The sequence below is a fragment of the Lissotriton vulgaris genome, unplaced genomic scaffold (assembly GCF_964263255.1).
Source record: "Lissotriton vulgaris unplaced genomic scaffold, aLisVul1.2 SCAFFOLD_1193, whole genome shotgun sequence".
NCBI classification, from domain to species: domain Eukaryota; kingdom Metazoa; phylum Chordata; class Amphibia; order Caudata; family Salamandridae; genus Lissotriton; species Lissotriton vulgaris.
In genome coordinates this window covers 16,457-40,013 of record NW_028249262.1, presented here as the reverse complement: position 1 = coordinate 40,013, position 23,557 = coordinate 16,457, and the positions used below count along the sequence as shown (strand labels likewise).

At 47.4% G+C, this 23,557-nt stretch overlaps 1 protein-coding gene across 1 annotated transcript; it reads right to left on the bottom strand.

Annotated features, from left to right (window-relative positions):
- On the bottom strand, nt 1–23,257 carry LOC147663634 (uncharacterized; the record flags this gene model as incomplete). The annotated part of the gene is made up of 2 exons (XM_086950317.1): nt 1–5,056; nt 23,147–23,257. Coding segments are annotated over 2 exons (884 nt in total), but the record flags the coding sequence as incomplete, so codon positions are not given.
- Nucleotides 23,258–23,557: the final 300 nt, after the last annotated feature.

The window sequence follows — 23,557 nt, the reverse complement described above, 5'->3', positions numbered from 1 at the left end:
AGATCATATAGTTGCTTTAATTATCGCCCCTGTTTCGTAATTCATTTCAGATCATAAAACGGTGGCTTTAAATCACGGGTAACATATTACATAAAACGATTACAAAGCATTAAGCTGCAGTTCAGTTAAGACTCCAGTTTCACAACACGCCAACTTGCAATATCAATTTTGTGTATAAATATGTTTTCATCTGTTTAAAGGACAGTTAAAAATGCTGTCTCAACTTAAAAAATATATAAAAACAGCAAATTTCCCTAGAAAACAGTAAAGGATGGTTGTCCAGCACTAAGTAACCCCAGAAGCAGTCTACACTGTCTAGGTGGAGAGGACCCTGCAGCTGGGTCACTGAGAAGGCGTGCTCTGCAGACGGCACATGTGGTGATTCGATTCCACATTTGCTAAGATGCCAATCCATAGCGTTCAGCAGCTCTGGTATCCTCAGAGGTATAGTCAAGTCCTTCCAGCACTTCTGCAGGCATAGTATGTAATAGACATCTGACGTGGTTTGAATCGTCCAAGCTCACAAAAGACAGGAACAGATTTTTCCTTTCCCGGGATGCAACTGGTCTCTTTACCACAGGTTTTATCTCAGACAATTGTAAAGCTAGGGCTGAGATTCCAACGTCCTGTAATCTTATCGAGGCCTTTGTCAAAAGGCGAGATTGCCAAATCCTCATGATTTCAAAGTAAAGGATTCAGATATGCACAATGTATGTTAACTAACAAGAAAGCAATGCCCTACCACATTCACAAGCAACTACAGGAGGAAAAACAGAAAGGTCTCCCAGTGTTGGGTCTTTCCCTTCTCCAGACATCAGAACCCAGAGAAGCAGAACTCACGATCCAGAGAAATCCCAAGAGATATTTCTACTGTCCCTCCTCTCCGCGGTACCATGACCTGCTACTCCCAAACTCCAGACGGTGGCAAGGAACTTATGATTGCTAGGGGCAATGGAACTGGTTCTCAGTTAGAGCTTAAAATTCAGGTTTACCTCAAGGTTATTTGGGGTCTTACTTTAATGACTCAGCTGCATACCTTGCATTTGTCAACTATAAATTGTAGTCCCACCTTTAGGACTCACCAAAAATTACTTGATTTTTGCCAAATCATTTAATCTAGGCTCCTCATAAATGGAGGAAGATTTCTTTGTGCATGAGAAAAAAGCTGTACATTGTGCTTTTTATTTCAGTCCGATTACATTATCCACCCCATCCGATAACATCCTAGTTTGTGTGATCTTGTTGGACATGTATTGTCCTAGGTCTCAATTAGGCAGCTCGAACACTGAATGGCACTTACAGACAACTTTACAACCATAAGAACCATAGAAGTATCCGAAAAACAATATCGGATTCACGCTTACATAATGCAGTGCATGCCTCTTGTTTGTGCTGCTCCCTCGTCTCTGCAAATCATGCCATTGTCCTTTGGAGCTCAGTTTGTGCTACATCAAACACTTACAATAAACACTTACAATAAATAAATCCCTAGCCTGCATTATTTCCAAATGTCATTTTTCTCGTACAAAATGGAGACTATATTACAAACAGGGTCTTCCTAACTGATTAGTGAACATCAAGATGACAGAGCCTCAAAGCAGGCACACTCCACTTCCTAATTTGGCCGCCGCCTGGAAGTACGTCAAGTTTATAGCTGGCGGTGGGGAGGATGGATTACATTAACAGTACATTGCATTCTCCTTTGACGTAAATGTGGCACCTCAGATGTTCACTAAAGTGATGCCAGAAGTAGCTGCTCATCTTTGACAGAGGGGCAATCCATGTCTATCCCTAATCACAAGCCATTGAGGGAGACTGAGGGCATAAGGAGCTTTTATCATCTTTACCTAGCACTCTTAAGACTGTGAAAGGGTTTCTGACTCCATGTCAGTTCATAGAAGAAAAGGCATTTTATTATCAGAACAGAATCATGGTACTGCAAGACAAAAACTGTCCGCACCTTGGAGATGCCAGAGCTTGCAATAGGTACCATTAATTATGCGTGGAGGCATAAATGCCGGCCGGACTGGAGGAGGTTCCAACTGCACCTAGTTCAGCACGAAGACACTAGAGTTAGAAAGACTTTCCTCCTTGGTTTCCTCTTCACTTCTAGTGTAGAGCGATCTCCTGCTGTGGTTCCCAAAAGACACAACAATGAATGAAGGTGGAGGTCAGAACAGAAAACATCCAGAGTAGGAACTGTTGTCCTCGAAAGTCAAAGAGCAGCAGCAACATTCGAGAACCCAGAGTAATGTTCCTAGAGCTGAACGTATTTCTCTCGAACAATGTAGGACTTGCTTCTTGCAACTCTTCTGACATGCCAGGAACTTGTGATAGAGGGAGAAGGAAAGACATATTTCTGTCTGCTAATCATGTGATAATATCTAACAACTACACACAGGCATCCATGCTGGGTAACCATATACCTTCATTAATTAACCCTGATTAAGAGGTGTGGCCAGCTGTGGAACAGAAAACTCGCACACAGCAGTGTAACACTTGAGTTACAACTGTAACACCCAGTCCGGTAATGGCGGTATGCTGAAATTCATCTCCGCCACTGGTAGTCGCTTGGACTACATTCCAGCCATTGTTTCACCCACAGTGCCACTTTAGACAGAAATTCACCTTATGCAAATAAGTATTGGCCCTGCCCTAATTGGAAAGGTGCAGCCCAAACGGCCAGGCTGGGGCCCTTCTAGATGGGAACACAAACAAGCCCATGTTGGTTTTGGTCTAATTAGATCCGCCCAATGAGGTAGAGCCTGAGTCCGGAGGTACAATGTGCACAAGACCCATGTCCGGGTATACCTGTCGCACTTAGGGCATCACACCACTGGAAAAAAGTGATGAGCGGATCACTTGAATTGATGTCAGCCACTTACAATTACCAGTATACAATGTGGCAGTGTGGCCTGGAAATTGTGTTGGAAATACTGGTAAGACGGACCAATGAGTTAAGAACTTGCTGCTAACTTCCGCCATGATTTATAGGTCACCCCTGCTTAAATTTGAGCTGGTAATTTCCGGTGCTCAGCACCAGCACTTCATTATCGACATCGGAACATATGACAGCTGTCACGTGTTGTAGTTTTAAAAGATGAGCAGAACAATTGTTTATGAATTCAATATACATTAAAAACAACTGATACCAGATGCCCAAGCCATTCTTATAGATAGTTTTGGGGCCTCAAACAGTCAAATGTCACACCTGTAGGAGTGTGATGATTAGTTGTTATGTGGGTACTGTCATTGGCAGCGCTGGAAGTGACAATGGGTGGAGCAAGCTGTGATAGTCTCCTGTTAGTCCAACACATTTTTTTTTAGCTTGTAAAGCGCACTGCTACCCGTAGGTTTCCTGGCGCTGTATAACGCTGGGGAACCCGTCCTGGCTTTCCCTGTGAGATGGTCCCTATTGGGCACCCCCAAGGTGAAACCAGGCATCCCCAGCGTTGATGGGGCCGTTTGTGGAGATTAAGCAAGCTATTGCCCAGAGTTGCTGAGTGGAACGCATGGTTAGAGTGGCACCGAAGGCGAGATTTATCGAGCCCGCTGACATTGGCCCAACACCCTGCCGTGTCGGGAATTGAACCCTGGTCCCGGGCCGACCTCTGCTTCTGGGTCTGCCGCCTCTAACCAGTGAGCCACACTACTCCACCTTCCATCTTTTCAAGGTCGCCAGTTCAACTGGGTAAAACCTGCATGTTATTTAAAGCACTTGCAAATGGCAAAGATGCGATATGCAATACTACATAAAAGAAGAAGTTATTATTATCATCACATACATGTAACCCGTGCCTCATGGCACTTACGACCTTTTCTATTGGTTTGTGCTCATTTATCCCACAGTGGCAATAATCTTGATCTGTGCCCTAGTAATTATCAATACGTCCAGAACGGAGTATCGTCCTATTTGCTCCACAAATCACATCTTTTTATAAGTGTCAGTAACAAGGTAATGATATTATGTTCTCCTTACCTGTGGCAACACTTGTGTGGTGTTAGTTTAAAGTTATGTTTATTGTACCAGCAGTCCCGTTTCATATTATTACCATTTAGGAGCAGTGTGGGGCATTATTTATGAACGGTGTAAAAATCCAATACCTCATGCTTGTTGTTTGAGTCTTCTTTCAAGACCTTGCTGTGCACACTGCCCAGAGTGGCTAAAAATCTGTTCCAACGTATATTTACAATAGCACCTAATGGTCATAAAAGCAGAGTAGTCACTGCTGGTCGCCCAACATTCCTCCACTGTGTTTATTGTGCGTGGGGCATCGTACCTCTTAACCTTTACTCACACTTGATGGCACGCTGGCTTCAAGTGTATGACCAGAGACAGCCCACTTCTGGTTCTCATATACATTGGTAGGCCACATCTCGCACGGTCCTATAAGTCGTTCTGTGTGTGATTTCTGGTGTCTTAAGAGACTGTCACTTCGGTTGTAATTTTTCCCACATTCGGCACAGATATATGGTTTTTCTTTACTGTGTGTGGCCTGATGTCGAGTCAGTTTCCACATATTGCGGAAGCGTTTATAACATTTAACACATACATAGGGTCTGTCCACACCGAGTGTTCTCTCCAAGGCAATCTGACTTTCCAACTGATCGAAGGTTTTGTTGTAGACCGCACACTGATTAGACAATGAACTAACATCTCCTATTCCTGATCCCCCGTCCATCTTTTCAAGATCTTCAACATGGCTGATGTTTTGCTCACAATTTGAACTTGTGATTTTCCTTCCATCTTGAGGGTACATAACAAGTGCTGCGTTGTGTGCCTCACTCTCACATTCATTATATCTTTCCAGTGTCACCTCTTTAACCATTCCTGGATATAAATTAGTATATGTGTCTTTCACAAACACGCTGCCACAGGTAGTGCTTTTCTCATCTGCCAGCTCTTGATTACTTCCAGGAAACATCTTTGCTACCATGCCGGTCTCTTTCTGAGCACGCTGGAACCCCTTTCTTTTTACTTTTCCTATTAACAATGCTTTTTTTGTACATTTGTCAGACTCCTTATAGTTCATTTTCCTTTTAAAACCCCGATCATCTGCAGGAGTAATGAAAGACAATAAATTAGCTTTCCTTCTGGAATAAAACTGCTGACGTAAAAAATATCATACTTTATGCTCATAAGTTGCAATATTAACAGAAGTCCCGAAATGGTGCCCTCGAGTTATTGTGGCAAGCAAAGCACAGAAGCCCAAGTGAGGTGTGTGGCATGACTTTTATTATGTGCGTATGTGATACACCCTAAGGTACAGGCTTTCTTATATGTTTTTTTTTTTTTAAATATATTTTTATTGCAGAGTTATAAACCACAGGATACAATTAATCAGCCAGTTCACTCGCGATATCCCCCCGTCCAATAAGAAATCCCAGTCGTACACAGCCATTCAGCCCGCATCCCGGAGGCCGGGCGGCATATTACTTCGTTCAATAGGAAAACATCACGGTGCACGTCCCATAGGGACCATGGTTGAAACATCGTTTTGCGTATCTGCTTTTACCCCCCCACCCACAACAACACTCCCGTCAGCCATCCCAGTGATAATCAGTGGTACCGCCCTTGTCGGGACCTGCCCTAGGTGCTATGGGTTGTCACACCTGGCCGCTCTCCCCAGCCATTCCACACTCCACACAGTACCCACCGTCCTAGTAGATCCAAGGTGCCCTAACGAGCAACCATCTAATGGCTTCCGGCCCCCCCCAAACTCCCGTTAACCAGCCCCCCCCAAAGCCCCCCCTCCCCTGGCAACTGCTAAGGTGTGTGCCTCGTCCTGTCGAATTGGATGGATCCACTACAGCGCGTGGTATAATACTTCTGTGTTCGCCCCGCGGTGTCCATCGGCTTAGTTCTCATCATCCTCATCCTCTACCAAAGAATCACGCAAAGCCTGTACCACTAACTCCCATGCACGCGCCGCATCCAATGCCTTCTCATTCCCCATCTTGACAGCCTGCTTCATCCGGGGCACACTCTCGCAGTCAGACCAACGCAGCAGTTCATTCTTCCATCTACTTCCAATGCCACGATATTTCCCTCTGCGCCAATATCAGACCCAGGTCTATGAATTTGCTTGTCACCTTGGTGTGTTTAGTATGCGGGAACCAGAGCAGCAGGCACGCCGCCATATCGAATTCCACCTCCCTGTCAGTCACTTCATTCAGGAGTTCCCCTACCTCCGCCCAATAGGTCCCCAGGTGTGAGCACCCCCAAAACAAATGGTCCATGTCCGCTCCCAGAGACGAACACCGTGGGCATCGGGCATCCGGCACCTGAAAGTACCGCTGTAATTTCTCAGGAGTTAAGTAAGCCCTATGAAGCACATAGAAATGTACCTGCTGAAAGCGCGCATTTCTCGTGCCCTTCCACGTGCGCCGCAGGATGTGGCCCCACGCCGTATCCGGTATGGGTCGGCCTACGCTCACCTCCCATTTAGCCTTGAGTCCTTGGAGTGGTTCCAGTCCCTCATTCAGCATCCTATTATGGAGGCACGTCACAGCTTTGAACGTACCAGCCGCCATCACCACATATTGACACGCCATGGTCGTTGTGGGTTCCATGAGCCCCCCTTTCCAGTGCTTCTGCATGGCAGCCACCACTGCCGCGTGTAATAGGAAACCCCCATCAGGCAGCCCGAACTAATCCCGGAGCACTTCGAACGGCGCCAAAACGGCGCCAAAACCCCGTCTATGTACAAGTCGCCCACTACCTGCAGTCCCGCCTCTTCCCAAACCAGCAACGGGGACCAATCTCCCCCGTGCGGCAAAGCCGTCAGCATTCCGATCGGAATCTCCGGTGCATAAGGCCGCGATGCCCTCGCTCTCCGAAGGCTCCTCTGCCAGCACAGCCGGAGCGTCCGCTCTTCCATGGTGAGGGCCCGTAACTCGAGCCTCTGTTGCATGATGATGTAGGACAGCACGTGGCGTTGTATCCCCCGATCCCGGTCCTCCTCTGGACCCCGAAACACCCTAGCTACGTTCTGTGTAAGGACCTGCAACTGCGCCGCCAGATAATACAGCTCGAAGTCGGGCACAGCCATGCCCCCTTCTAGCTTGGGGCGAAGTAGCGTGCTCAGGGCCACTCTACGGGGGCCTTGGCCCCACAGGAAGCCAATTATCATTATAAATACCCCCTGGGGAATCCAGACAGGCAGCGTTCGGAAATAATAGAGGAAGCGGGGGCGCGCCACCATTTTCAACAGTGCAATCCTACCCAGAACCGTCAGCGGGAGGGTCGACCAGAAAGACAAGCTGCCCCGCAGTGCCCGGACACAGCGACCAATGTTGCCCTCCAATAGGTCCGCAGTCGCGTGGTAGATGCGAACACCCAAATAGGTGATGCAAGAGGGCTCCCACACCACACCCAAATCGCTGCCAGGGACTGGCAAGCCCGCTCGCAGCGGGAACACACAAGTCTTCGCCCAATTGACCTTAAGGCCCGACAGCCGGCCAAACTCAGACAACAGATCCATCGCTCCGACCAACGCCCCCGAGGTGTCAGCCAGGTACAGAAGCAAGTCATCCGCATATAGCGATATATAATGCCACTGCCCGCCGCTGACCATCCCTTCGTACCTGTCACCTGACCTCGCATGGACCGCCAAGGGTTCCATCGCCAGAGCAAACAATAGGGGGGAGAGAGAACATCCCTGTCGTGTGCCCCTGCCCACCGGGTATGCCGCAGACACCAGGCCGCCCAAACGCACTCTCGCCGTTGCCGAGGTATATAAGACCCTCGTCCACCTTCGGAACCCCTCGCCCATGCCAAACCTCTCTAACACTCCATCCAGGAAAGACCATTCCAAACTATCAAAGGCCTTCTCGATGTCCACAGACAGGACCGCCGGAGTTCCCTCCCCGTCCAAGATGGCGTCCATTATTCCCACCAGGCGGCGGATATTCAGCGCCGTGCTCCTCGTGGGTATAAACCTGGCCTGGTCTTTGTGTACCAGGCCATATGTGGGGCCAGCCTGGTGGCTAGGATTCGGCTCAAGATCTTATAATCTACCGTCAGCATGGATAGCGGACGATAAGACCTCACATCCGCGGCATCCCGGCCAGGCTTTAGGAGCGGTACAATCAAGGCCTCCCGCATGGACCCAGGCAATGCCCCCGCCTCGAAAGCTTCCGCATATACCACCAGCAGCCTGGGAGCCAAGCTGTCCACATACTGTTGATACAATTCAATCGGCAGTCCGTCCACCCCGGGCGTCTTGTTGCGGGCCATATGTTTGATGGCCACCCGTTTTTCCGTGAGCGTGATCGGGCTACCCAGCTCCTTCGCGTCCTCCTCGTCCAGGACCGGAAGCTGCCTCTCCCCCAGGTATTCCGCGATGTCCTGAACCCCCCCTCTCAGCTGACTCTGGTATAACTCCTCATAATACCCCCTAAAACGTTCCAATACCGCAGCCTGGGAGTACACCATTTCTCCCTGCGCATTATTAATGCTGAGGATCGGGCAGCCCCTAAGTTCCGGGTTAGCTAGTCTGGCCAAGAGGGTACCCACCTTGTCCCTTTCTGCGTGTGCCCTGAGGATATACTGCCTGTAGTCATAACACCTTAAACGTTCCGTCTCGGTGGCAACCACTTCCTTCGCTTCCAATAACTGGGCCTGTAAATCTGGTCTAGCCGGCCTGCGGCGCTCCAAGTCCCTCAAAGTTTCTTCCGCTTTCATTAGGTCATTCAATACAGTCGTGCGAGCATTCGAGAACCTACCCAAGCACACCCCTCTCACCACCACTTTCATTGCATCCCATTCAGTGGACCTACTCGTAGCCGTGCCCTCATTCGCTCCGAAATAGCTATCAATGCCCTGCCGAACCGCGTCGCTGAACACAGAATCCTCAAGCGTCTCCGGCCGAAGCCGCCATGTTGGTATCACTGAGCGCTCTCTCTGCCACTGAATGTGTACTAATAGGGGGTTATGATCGGAGATAGTCCTAGCCAGGTACTCCGCATGGGAAATCAATGGGGCTAGGGATCCACCGCAGAGCACCGAATCAATCCTGACATGCAGATCATGGAGAGCAGAATAAAAGGAATAATCCCTGGCCCCCCTGTGCCGCTCCCTCCAGACATCCAGCAACCCCCATCGTTCCTGCCAGTCCTTCCTGTGCGCGGCCAGCCTGCGCACCGGGGAGTCCACCAGGGGGGGATGGGACCTATCCAGAGCTACATCCGTGATCGAGTTGAAGTCCCCCCCCAACACTATCGGACCCGCCAGGAAAGAGGCCAAGGACCCCGAGAGGCTATCAAAGTATCGAGCTTGGTCAGTGTTCGGTGCATAGACACAGCAGAAAACCACATCCCGTCCATATAACCTCCCCTCCACCGCCACAAACCGGCCATCCGGATCCACTACTTGATTCAGCACTTGAAAGGGTATCCCCGCCCTCACCCAGATCAACACCCCCCTGGCATACGCTGAGTAAGTGGTGCCAAACACCTGGCCCCGCCATCTTTTCTGCAAGGCAGCGCACTCTTTTTTGGTGAGATGAGTCTCTTGGAGCATAGCAATCTGAACCCCCCTGCGCACTAGATATGCATGTACTTTGTGCCGTTTCATCATAGTCCGCAGCCCCCGGACATTCCACGTCAGGCACTTCAAATTAGGTAATGTCCCCATTCCAACTTCGCACAGTCCGATTCAAATAACGAAGGTTCATAGCCCCCCCAATGCAGTTGCCCCCCCCCCGAACATTCCCAAAACTGAAAAACTCCCCAAACCCCACTCCCCAGGACAGAGCACACGAACCCAATGGCCGCCCCCATTCAAACCTTGAACCAACTTCTCGTACTCTTACCCTGTGGTCTCCACCACAGTCGGCCTTAAGGGCCCAAGGGGGGTGAGTCACCGCCGACCCCAGCAAGCGGAGCCCGCGCCCCGCGCCTTCATCCCCTCCGAAGCACACAGCTCCCCCTCCCGGCAACCCGCCCTCCAGCAACAGGATACCACCCTACCATGAAGTCTCGATCTAGTCCCAATTCTATCTCAGCCGCAAAAAATACCATCCGATGTCTGTGGGGTCACTATCGGCCCCTTCGAGCTTTCCGCCTCTGAAAGTTCCTCTCCTGTCCTGCTGCCTTCCCCTCCCGAGTCCGTTTCTGCCCGTTCACTGTTCTGTTGCGACCCTGCAATGGCCGCCGTCGCTGCGAGCGCATCCCTCTTCTCCGCCGCCATTGAGCCTCTCGTTTCTCCCGCTGGCGCCTGTTGCGGGATCTGATGCGTTGTGACTGCCTCACCCGGGGCTGCTTGGGTTGGTCTCACCTACTTTTATGCGATCTGTCCGTCCCCGCTCTATATGACTCCAGCCATTGCCAAACTTCATCCGGAGTCTGAAAAAAGTGTGTAGAGCCATCCATTATGATCCGCAGCTTAGCCGGGTAGAGCAAGGAGTACTGGATGCCTTCTTCCCTGAGCTCCTTCTTCACCGCAAGGAACTATGCCCTGTTCTTCTGGACCGCTTGAGTGTAGTCCGGGAAGATCGTGACTTTACTGTTCTCCACCTCATACGAGCCCGACATCCTGGCCCGCCGGATGAGGAGATCCCGGTCCTTGTAGTGGAGGAGCCGCACCACCATCGGTCGGGGAGGGCGGCCAAGCCCCGGCGGGCGAGCAGGCACCCGGTGGGCTCGCTCCAGGGTGAAAAAAGGAGTAAGCCCCTCCGGCGCCACCACAGTGCGGAACCAGTTCTCCATATAGGCCACCGCGTCCTCCCCCTCAATTCGTTCCGGCAGGCCTACGGCCCGCACGTTGTTGATATTGATATTGATATTGAGATGTATTTATAAAGCGCTCGTTCGCCCGGGGGCTTCATGGCGCTATAGACAGGGACACAACGCATCAGTCACAGGAAGCAAAGAGGAACTCATCAAAACGCTTGAGAAAAGTCCGTCTATTGCGGCCTTCGGCATCCTCCGCCCTCCGCTCCAGTGAGTCCAGTCGGGCCAAAATGTCCGTGATCCTGTGCTCCGCGGTCACCACCGATGGCTTCAGGTCCAGCAACAGTTGGTCATGGTCCTTGACCCTGTCCGCCAGCTTCGCGTGATCCGCGCGTAGCAGCCCCAGGCCCGTGGCCACTTGGGCAATGTCATGGTGCAAGGCTTCCTTAGTGGAGGTGATCGCCTCAAGTATGGCATCCAAACGCCGGTTCAGCCGCTGTTCTTGGTCAAGCTCCGGGGAGGGACTCTCGCTCAGCCGAGTAGATGTCGCCGAGTCCCCCTCGCGACTCCCGGGCATCGGCCCTCCGATCGCCGCCATGCCAAGGTGCTGCGTCACAGGTCCAGTCTTGCGTGGACGCCCGTGGTTCCGTGCCAGTCTCCGGGCACCGGGCAGTGCAATGTCCCCAGCGACGTTCTCAGGAGCAATGGCCAGGTAGACTAGCTCCGTTCCGTCACCCCCCTCCGAAGCCTGAGGGGGGAAGGATGAGTCTTAGGGCGGCGGCCAACGAAGGTCCCCAAGCTCCTGGGCGAGTCAGGTCAGCGTCCCCTGGTCTCAGGGCACAGCACCGCCGATCCTAGTGCCTCGGGCAGCCGAGTGCAGGAGCTCTTGCCACTCGGCGACAGCTTGGCTCAGGGCCGGAGTTCGGGGCCGTCCGACCTCCTCGCCGCCATGTTCTTCGCACCCTCGGCAACACCTCGGCCGCCTCTTCTCTCGATCTTCTCGGGGCCAGCAGTCCCCCAGCGACCCTCCAATTGTGCCCAGCTGTCCCCTCACACTTCAGAGGGCAGGGACGTCGTCTTCGGGTCGCCTAGGGTCCCGAAAACAGGAGAATTAACGGGATTCCGCGCGGAGCTGCGAGCTCACGCCGCCATCCCGATCGGCGTCCAAGCCACGCCCCCGGCTTTCTTATATGTTAACACAGCTATTTTTTGTTTATGGTTAGAACGTAGCGGAGCACGGCAGTAGTGTAAGACTTAGAATTCAAGCCTGTTTAATTCTAATATGAACACAATATATGAGGGCCGCTGCACTCCAAGGTAAAAACAATTAAACTGGGTAATGTAGATAATCTATTAGATAGGTGCGCAGGAAGTCACCTTCCAGGTCCAAAAGGTGCGTTCGATATGAAAGCAGTGGGAGCCTTACAGGGGGTAAGGACAAATCCTGGGCACTCTAGTAGGCACCTTGGTGCGTAAATATGTTCAATAAAGTTCTGAGTCCAAAGTTGAACAAAACTGTTGTTTGATTTATTTCAACATATTTTCATCGTCATGGTAGTTTGTTAATCATAATTCCATATTTTCATAATCATATTCCAGTCATATGATCAAACGTCAAAATTTCAATGTTTTTGTTGGATTATACAATCAAAATTGTCCCCGATGCATTTCGTGCAAGGATGCACTTCTTCAGGGGGAATCTAGAAAGTAAAAGGCTTTCTACATTGAAACATTGAAATTTTTATGTTTGATCATATGACTGGAATATGATTATGAAAATATGGAATTATGATTAACAAACTACCATGACGATGAAAATATGTTGAAATAAATCAAACAACAGTTTTGTTCAACTTTGGACTCAGAACTTTATTGAACATATTTACGCACCAAGGTGCCTACTAGAGTGCCCAGGATTTGTCCTTACCCCCTGTAAGGCTCCCACTGCTTTAATTCTAATATGAAACATTCAGCCTTAGACAAATCGTATAAATTAAGTGAGCTTCAGCTGTCACGTGTTGCCTATGCATTACCTATGTTAATAAGGGAGAGAATGGATTTTTCAATCCCCGCAGCAGTTTGCTTTCATTGTAACTGCAGATTTGCTCTGGTTCTGCAGCAGAGGACCTACAAGATTCAATAGTTGTAGCTTCTGTACAGTTCTTGAAATTGGAGCTAAATTATTGTTTACCGATCAGTATAAAAAAAATACAAGAGATGACTATGAGCATACCACTCCTCATCTCGTAAGTTTATCATGAATGACAAAAGTAGAAAAAACACCAGTATTTGGGGCAAGACAGATGGACCGCTTTCTAAAAAGATCCTGAAACACATCTCTAGCTTCAGGCCTGATGACAAAGTTATGTGGGGTATTACATGAGACCGGACATGTTCAATTTAACCATTCAGAACCCTGCTGAACCCTAGTTCTTTTAGGATCCTTTACCCCAGAGGATTGCACCCTCTTATTAACTGTGCCACAGTCTCTGCACCCCTTACCCACACCCTCTTTCGCTACTCTCATTGGTTAAGTATTTCAGTACAGAATATGCTCATGACAATAATTCTGGTTCATGTCTTATAGACAAGCTAGACGAAAGCAAGATATGTGACTTGAAAAAACTTGCAAGTAATCCCAATCAAGCAAACCAAGATATTTGAAGCTCGGTTGTAACTGGCCAGCAATTAACCGACCGGCTGTACAATGAACCCTGTTGAGGTAAGTAAACTCATCCTCTGAAAGATTAGGACTAGGACATTTGTATAATTATATCTGTAACTGACCTAGGCACCTACGCAGGGTAGCTATATATATATATATATATATATGTTACTGAGGAGTTCGACAATTGCAGATTGCTGTTGTCAAGTGCAGAAAATAATTAATTTAATAGTGCGGCAAGAAATACAGATGATCAAAAAACTGAAAATGTTTAGGAAATTAAAAAGCGTAATGTCTATAGATGTGAAACACCAGGTCATGGAAATGTCTAACCCAGCTACTATAAAAACAAGCATTTGCAATGTAATAGGTCTCGCATTAGGAAAGTTTGAGCTATTGATCTTGTAAATGACACATTTTTTATTTATGTGTAGGTTTTGAAAAATAGCGAAATTAATAGCTTTGTCATTTACAATGCCAATAGTTATAACTTTTGCAAATATGACACCTATAGCATTTGTAATGCAATATGTGTTGTATTTACGTGACTTAGATGTATTGATATTACAAATAACAATGGCTTTTCATTTTTTTAAATATTAATACATAAATAAAAGTTATTGTAATTTATAATGTCAATAGCTTAAAGTTTTGTAAATAACTGTTGTGAAGATTATGTTCAGTGTATTTTATTGTGATGAAAATCCAAGAACAGAACTGAAATATTAACATCTTTTTGTGACATTTGCAATAAAGCTTGAAACATTGATAAAACATATTCGAACCAGTTGTTGTTGAATGGTTGCGCAGATTGATGCACTGGTGGCGCTGAGTGATGTTGTGGTGGCAACAAGTAATGCTGAGGCATTCAGTGATGCTGTGGTAGGGCAAAGTAATGTTGTGGTGCCCCTGAGTGATGCTGTGGGGGTGCTGGGTGATGCTGTGGTGATGTGATAGATAGAGTGAGTGCGATAGATAGATAGAGTGAGTGTGCTAGATAGATAGAGTGAGTGCGATAGATAGATAGAGTGAGGGCGATAGATAGATAGAGTGAGGGCGATAGAGTGAGTGCGATAGATAGATAAATAGATAGATAGATAGATGTCGATAGATATTATTATTATTATTATAAATAGAGTGAGGGCGATAGATAGATAGATAGAGGGCGATAGATAAATAGAGTGAGGGCGATAGATAAATAGAGTGAGGGCGATAGATAAATAGAGTGAGGGCGATAGATAGATAGAGTGAGGGCGATAGATAGATAGAGTAAGGGCAATAGATAGATAGATAGATAGATAGATAGAGTGAGGGCGCTAGATAGAGTAAGGGCAATAAATAGATAGGATAGAAAGAGTGAGGGCAATAGATAGAGTGAGGGCGACAGATAGAGTGAGGGTGATAGAGTGAGGGAGATAGATTGATAGAGTGAGGGTGATAGATAGAGTGAGGGGTGATAGATAGAGTGAGGGGCGATAGATAGATAGAGTGAGGGCGATAGATAGATAGAGTGAGGGCGATAGAGTGAGGGTGATAGATAGAGTGAGGGTGATAGATAGAGTGAGGGCGATAGATATATAGAGTGAGGGCGATAGATATATAGAGTGAGGGCGATAGATATATAGAGTGAGGGCGATAGATATATAGAGTGAGGGCGATAGATATATAGAGTGAGGGCGATAGATATATAGAGTGAGGGCGATAGATATATAGAGTAAGGGCGATAGATATATAGAGTAAGGGCGATAGATAGATAGAGTAAGGGCGATAGATAGATAGAGTGAGGGCGATAGATAGATAGAGTGAGGGCGATAGATAGATTGATAGAGTGAGGGGCGATAGAGTGAAGGCGATAGATAGATAGTGCAGTGTAATTATGTGGCATGTAATTATGTGGCACTGAGTGGTATTTGTAGTGTATGTTGCATTTAGTGCAGTATAATTATGTGGCGTGTAACTATGTAGCACTGAGTGGTATTTGGAGTGTATGTTGCATTGAGTAGAGTGTAATTACGTTGCGTGTAATTATGTGGCACCGAGTGGTATTTGGAGTGTATGTTGCATTTAGTGCAGTGTAATTATGTGGCGTGTAACTATGTGGCACTGAGTGGTATTTGGAGTGTATGTTACATTGAGTGCAGTGTAATTATGTAGCATATAATTATGTGGCACTGGTTTTGTGTGGAGTGTGTGTTGCATTCAGTAGAGTGTAATTATGTGGCATTTAATTCTGAGGCACTGAGTGGTATTTGGAGTGTGTGTTGCATTGAGTGCAGTGTAATTATGTGGCGTGTAATTATGTGGTACTGAGTGGTATTTGGAGTGTATGTTGCATTGAGTGCATTGTAATTATTTGGCGTGTAATTATGTGACTGAGTGGTATTTGGAGTGTATGTTGCATCGAGTGCATTGTAATTATTTGGCGTGTAATTATGTGACTGAGTGGTATTTGGAGTGTATGTTACATTGAGTGCGGTGTAATTATGTAGCATATAATTATGTGACACTGATTGGTTTTGTGTGGAGTGTGTGTTGCATTCAGTAGAGTGTAATTATGTGGCATTTAATTCTGTGGCACTGAGTGGTATTTGGAGTGTGTGTTGCATTGAGTGCAGTGTAATTATGTGGTACTGAGTGGTATTTGGAGTGTATGTTGCATTGAGTGCAGTGTAATTATGTGGTGTGTAACGTGGCACTGAGTGGTATTTGGAGTGTATGTTGCATTGAGTGCATTGTAATTATTTGGCGTGTAATTATGTGACTGAGTGGTATTTGGAGTGTATGTTGCATTAAGTGCAGTGTAATTATGTGGTGTGTAATGTGGCACTGAATGGTATTTGGAGTGTATGTTGCATTGAGTGCATTGTAATTATTTGGCGTGTAATTATGTGGTACTGAGTGGAATTTGGAGTGTATGTTGCATTGAGTGCAGTGTAATTATGTGGCATGTAATTATGTGGCACTGAGTGGTATTTGGAGTGTATGTTACATTGAGTGCAGTGTAATTATGTGGCGTGTAATTGTGTGGCCCTCAGTGGTATGTGTGTAAACATTTTCTACTGCAAGTCGTCCCACTAAAACAGAGTTTTTTTTATTTTGTTTAAACGACTCAATATGTACCTACTAAAGTGCTAAAATGGAACGTCTCTCCTTAAAAAGGTATCTTCGTACCTATGTGTCTTTAACCCAAACTTGTATTTGGGTACACCAGTAAGATCTCTGAAAAGATACTGTACTGCAGTTTCTGGTGGACTGCCTAGTGTTCACCATTTTGTAATCACAAACGAGGGAGAGTAAAAAAAAAAAAAGAAACATTTGGGGGAATACCCTTTACCGGTTAACTTTAATTAGAAGCATTGATATTTTTAAGGGAGAGAACCTAGAATGTAAAATACAGTTGGAAGTAAAACTTCGTGAGTTAAAAATTGAAGATTCCCTCGAAATAAGAGAGGTGGCATGCATTGATGCCGTGGCTCACACAGCTGTGCTGGCGCAAGACTCAGGGGCCTAAGTACAAAGTCCATGTCTATTGGTGGAGAGCTGGGACAACCTCTCTGAGGCATAACTCATAAACTCCCTCTGTCTAGGGAGTTTAACAGCTGGCTCACCAACCCCCTAGACAGCCTCATCCCACTTACATGCGCCCTCAAGCATGCAAAAAGGATTAACCATGCCCCCTGGTACACTCCGGCCCTGAACATCCTCAGGAAGGAGTGCAAAAGGACGGAGCGGACTTGGAGGAAAAATAAATCGGTAACGAACAAAAACGCCTACCAAACAACCATGAAGGCATACAAACAAGCCCTCCACAGCGCAAAAAGCTCCTTCTTTGAGGAAAGAATAAAGAGTTCAGCGTGCTCTGCTAAGGAGACTTTTTCCATCCTTAAAGAGCTTCTCCATGTCCCAGCCCCCCCGCAGATAGCCCTGGACCCCAAAGCAGCCGAGGAAAAATGCGCCAACCTGGCTAACTTCTTTGATAACAAAATAAAGAAAATCCTTTCCTCCCTACCCACCACCAATCAGGCCCTTCCCGGATCAGCCAAGGACTGTATCTCCACTTCAAGAAATCTCACGGACGCTTCCGAACTCCCACGTTTACCCTCATTCGGACCATTTACAGAAGAAGAAGTGGCAACCACCCTAGCAGCCACGAAAAGCGGCGCCCCCAGCGACTCAGTGCCCGTACGGTTCACAAAAAGCATCGCTCGGACCATCGTTGCTAGACTCACGGCCCTCATTAACACCTCCTTTTCCCAAGGAGAAGTCCCTCTAAGCTGGAAGGAGGCCGTGGTCAAGGGCTTACTAAAGAAGCCATCTCTAGACCCCACGGACTTGTCCAATTATCGACCCATCTCGCTCCTCCCCTGGATAGGGAAGGTTGCGGAGAAGCTCGCAAATAAACAACTGTCCCACTTCCTGGAGGCTAACCTTCTCTTAAAAAACTCCCAAACCGGCTTCAGACCAGGCCAGGGGACAGACACCGCCCTCCTGGCGGCAGTAGAGAAAGCGAGAGAGATCATTGACACAGGAGGATCAGTGGCAGTGGTCCTCCTGGACCTCAGCGCGGCATTCGACACTGTCAACCATCAGGTCCTAGCCCAGCGCCTAGACAACACAGGTATACAAGACAGTGCGCTGAGATGGCTCACATCTTTTCTCTCCCAACGCTCCTTCCAAGTCTGGGAAGGAGAAAGCCGCTCCCTCCCAATCCCCCTCCGGTGTGGAGTGCCCCAGGGCTCCTCACTGAGCCCCACGCTTTTCAACGTGTATATGGCCCCACTGGAGGAGCTGGTCGCCCCATTCGGAGTCACGATCGTCAGCTACGCTGACGACACCCAGCTGGTGGTGACTCTCTCACACCCCAAGCTAAAACCCTCCAACTTGCATGACTGTCTCTCCACCGTCCACCAATGGATGAGCGACTCCGACCTAAAGCTCAACGGGCCAAAAACAGAGATCCTGCTCCTCGGCCACAAATCCACGAGTCTTCCACCTGACATCTGGCCCGCCTGTATGGGTGACCCCCCCTCCCCCAAAACAGAGGTCAAGAGTCTAGGAGTGTGGCTTGAGACAGACCTCACCTTTAGGACTCAAGCTAGGAAAACTGCGGGCATCTGCTATGGGCTTCTAAGATCATGCAGAAAGGTACTGCCCCTACTACCATTCAAATCTCGCCTCCTGCTAATCCAAGGCCTAGTGCTAGCAAGGCTAGATTATAGCAACGCCATTTACCTCGGCGCACCGGAAGCCACCTACCAGATCCTACAAAAAACCCAAAATGCCGCAGCCCGCCTGCTCACAAACACCCCATCAAGAACATCGGCCAAACCAGCGCTGAGGAAACTTCATTGGCTCCCCGTGAGGGAAAGAGTTACATTCAAGGCCCTCTGCCTGGCCCACAAGACCCTGCACAACGCTGGCCCTCCCATTCTGAGCACATGGATCACCCCATACAAACCACCGAGAGCGCTCCGGTCTGAACAGGGAAACCTTATTGTGGTCCCGAGGGTGAAGAAAACCCGCGTTGGCGGCCGCAGATTCTCTGTAAACACAGCCAGAAAATGGAACGCTCTTCCCCCGAACCTTAGAGCGGAACCAAACCTTTTAAGATTTAGGAAATCCCTCAAAACCCTCCTCTTTCCTTGATCCACTCGTAGTCTTCCTTGCCCCCCTCTTAGGAGTACGAGGCTCAGCGCTGGGATACTCAAGGGTGACTATGCGCTCTACAAAAACCTAAAATAAAATAAATAAAATAAAATAAATAACACTGGAAGTTTCAATAATGCGGCTCGCAATGAGGCAGGCATGCTGAAAAGAAGCCATTAAGTGGGTTGAATGAGCCCTAGAAGAGGTCCCATGTACTTAGCACTTGGGGCCCACGCAGAGCCCTGCCCCCCATTAATGACGGGAAGAAAGCAGCCTGCTGGCAGTGTAATTACATGAAGGGCACCCGGCTACAAACACTCCTACTGGAATAGTCACAGACCACAACATGTAAATGGTAAAACCAAAGAGTCTCTTTTGCAAAGTGTAACTATGCCCATCTCACAAACGTGAAATCCTTACAGCGTCTTCCACTGGGGAGCATTTACCCAGGTAAACACAGAAACACAATAAGTTTCAGAAAAAAAGCAGTCTATGGTTACTAACCCCCACCATCCTTGCATGCTTCAGTTCCGGAGGCTCAATGTGACCGGAGTTCCACAAAAACACTGCTCCAGCTGGAAACAGCATGCAATTGTTCAACATTAAAACTGTCATGATCCCAAACTGCAGATGTGATAAAACAACACTTGCTGACGGAGCAATATGGTGAACGCTGAAAAACAGAGGTGGAAGAAGCCACGTTTGTACTGCTATAAGACAAAAAAAATGTTTGCTTGAGCAAATGATGCCAGTGTTTTGTGTTCAAGCCCAATGGGTGCAAATAATTAAACTTTCAAGCTTTATCCAGAACAAAACTTAAGATGCTACGCTGTCAAAAACAGAAAAGTCAGCAGCTTAAAAAATATATTGGTGTCTACGCGAGCCATTGCCTAATTAAGAACCTAAAACATAGCAAAGCTTTGTTCGTAATGTCTTGCTTTATTCGGTTTTTGGCTACGAGGAGCACAGTGCACAAATGCTGGGACCACTCGGGTCTGATCCAAGTAGATAAGGTAGACAAAAGCTCCAATGGTCGTTCACATACCATTGGAGGGAGAGGGAGGAACAGCAGAGAGAGTGGGGTATGACGTTATGCCCCAAGGCGAAGGATCCATGCTGTTATTTCTAAATGAGTCGACTCTTGTACTGTGAGCGTAACCGCCCCCTATTCAAGCTTTCACGAGCTGTGCTGCAGCTGTAGTGTACCGCTTTTGTGCCTGCGCAAGTGCGTGATGCAGTGTAGGAATGGCTGTTTGGTGCCGGAGTGGGCTGAAAGTCTGCACAGTGGAGTTTTAATGTCTGGTATGTTAGCTATGGCGTATTGAAGAGACTGAGAAAATCAGTAGCGAGTGGAGACCCCTCCAAAAATTGACCGGAGTCTTCCAAACCCGAAGCTCTGGTTAGTGTAACCTGAAACTCTCCATGGAAAGTGAGCAATATAATGAACTAAGTCCATGAGAGCGGCCACAGGCGGCGCTAAGAAAAAGCGCAGATCTTTATTTTAAAAGTAAATCAATTGATGATGCCGTACTTGTACTAAAGTTAAAGGTATCATCAATTGTTATTGTAATTTGTTATGCATGGGGACTTGAATGGTTTTGTATTTATCAAGTTTCGTAGCGTCAAGCCTGTGTGCTTCTGTTAACGTAAAAAAGGTATCACTACGAGGAGCACAGTGCACAAATGCTGGGACCACTCGGGTCCGATCCAAGTAGATAAGGTAAACAAAAGCTCCAGAGGTCGTTCACACAGCATTGGAGGGAGGGGGAGGAATAGCAGAGAGAGGGGGTAAGGTGGGGGAGGGAGGAGAGGGAAAGAGAACACATTAGTGACGGGTACGTGCAAAAGCTTGCTAAACACCGATGGTAGGAGGAGTAGGGAGGAAATGTGGGAGCTGCTAAGAGGGAAAAAAATTAAATTAAAAGCGGCCAGGAAATGCTCTCGGCATTGCGGGGGCGGGGGCGCATTCCTCGGACGTGTGAAGCAGGGGGCTCGGGAGCGGATCCCTTTGAAGTGAAGCTCTCTGCATTGCTGTGGCGGGTCTGATGCAATAATGCGAGGCAGGGGGCTCGGGAAGCAAAACGCAAGCGCGTGCACGGGCACATGCACTTGGCGCAATCCGCCTGGTTTAGCTTTCCTGTTTCCACCTCTATATGTCTCGACATCTGCAATGCCAGAGGCATTGGAAGTGGTCGAGACCTAAAAAGTAATCTTAGTGGTAACAAGCATTGGAAATGCAATAGGTCTCGCATTAGAAAAGTTGGAGCTATTGGTTTTGTAAATGACAATTTTTTTATGTGTTGGTCTTGAATATAGCAAAAATTAATAGCTTTGTCATTTACAATGCCAATACTTTTAACTTTTTCAAATGTGACACCTATAGCATTTGTAATGCAACATGTTTTGTATGTACGTGACTTACGATCCAAATGCTGTTCAGGTATTCTTGTATAAAGGTATCTTACACAATGCAGTGCAATGACTTGCTGGGCCTTCAACTGCAAAAGGACATGAGTGCAAACAAAAGAATCCCTGCTCAAGCTGTATTTTCTGTTTTCAGGATTGGCTCATCTGATTGGATCGCCGATGCTCAAGGCATACATGAATGGCTTTTTTATTGACATACGATTGTATCATAAAGTAAGGGAAAAGGCAAATAAAGCCTGACTGGTCTGTCACCTTGTTGCAGTAACTGAGCACTGAGGGGATGTAACTTCAAGCTGCAGCTCATCTACATTTCCCTCTTGTTTGTGTTTAAAGGTGAAGGCAATGGTTAAGCCGTTTGCTTATGAAGATTACAGACGAGAAAAGATAAGGCAGAAGACTGAAGAAACACGTGCACAGAGGGTCCAAATAAAGGTGAAATCACCGATACGGCAAATATTACCAGTGGCGGCCGTGAAAGTATGGCCGGCCGGCCGTGAATAATTAGGGGAGGAAAAATGCATTGCTGTGGGGAGGGGTGAAGGGGGGAGGAGAAACGAGAGACACCGCCTGGCAGCAACACGTGCACAGAGGGTCCAAATAAAGGTAAAATCACTGCTACGGCAAATATTACCAGTGTACATGCGCTTTTGAGACATTTGTGCTCTAGCTGGTTGTGCTGGAGTGCTCTGCATTGAGTTATGTGCTCGTCATGTGTGATGCTGGGAGAGTGGTAATGGGGGAGGCTGGTGACCACGCCAATGCTCTAATAACCTGTGGAACTGAGAAAAACGAAAAGGTGAAATGCGATGCTTAAACTTACTCTGGCAACAACTACAGCCGTCTTAGACTTTCAAAAAAAAAGATGCCTACAGATTTAAGTCACTGTTGTGACAGAAGGGGGGAGGAGAAACGAGAGACACGGCCTGGCGGCCGTGAAAGTGAAAGTACGGCCGGCCGGACGTGAATAATTAGGGGAGGAGGGAGGAGCTGGGGAACAGATGGCTGGCTTTGATGTGCACGCGCTTTATGTCAATGCGCTTGCGCATTGAGCTTGCTTTTCACGGGCACTGGATGAAATCACCAGTTTGGTTAACCTCTGGATAAGCCCCTATATTCTCGCAAGCTCAATGCGCAAGCGCATTGACAGGCGAGACCTAAAAAAAAATAAAGAAACCTTTGAGGGATCTCAAAACATTCTTGGAAGTTTTATTCTTGAATTATCTTCATTGAGGATTAAAAAACTTTAGAATGTATGTTCTTCTACCTGGTGCACCGCTATGGAAGTAAGTAGATATAGAAATATGTAAACAAGTTTAATATAAGCTGGTATTGAAAAATGTCACCAAAAACATTACACCTGGCTGATTCTGTTTTGTAAATGTATAAAATCCAATAGAAAACACTTATGAAAAACAGTGTTGTTTATGTGTCCACTTCTGTAACTATCAGGTGACATTCTGAAAATATATCTCACATCTGAATGAACTGGCAGATTAGCAATAAAAGTGTTTTATGTGACAAATGGTGTAGTGGAACACACTAACACTGAGAAAAATAATGGGGTCAGTGATTCTTATGTTCTTATAAATATGTGAATTCTCAGCACCCCTCCTCCCCGCCCCCTCCCCACCTTAACATGTTGATTTTTCAGAAGCACATTTGTCGGTACAGCTGTAATACACAGGAAGACATCAGTCTTCAGAATTTCAAATGAGGCAAACTCCCTCTACTTACTTGCTGGAGCATAAATGCTGCCTCTTGTGCCGGAGTCCTTGTGTCCAATTGAATGAGCCATCCCATCTTCTTTGATGATACGTGGTACGATTTGGGTGATAGCCTCATGCTCTATACGAAAAATAAAGTTTAAGTGTACGTATGTCTTGAAAGAGGTGCTATCCTGAGGCACACCACCAAAAATGTGGTAACAAATACTATTACAAGAAACCCTCACTTTGGATAGGACCATGAACATCTTAACTATCAACACCACCACCCCAAGTCCGCTCACTACCTCAACCACATGTGCCACAATCACCACCACAATCACACCAACCACCACCATAAGCACTACCTCAAGCACCATAACCTCAAACGCAACAAGGACTACCTCAATCACCATAACCTCCACTGCCAACAGCACTACCT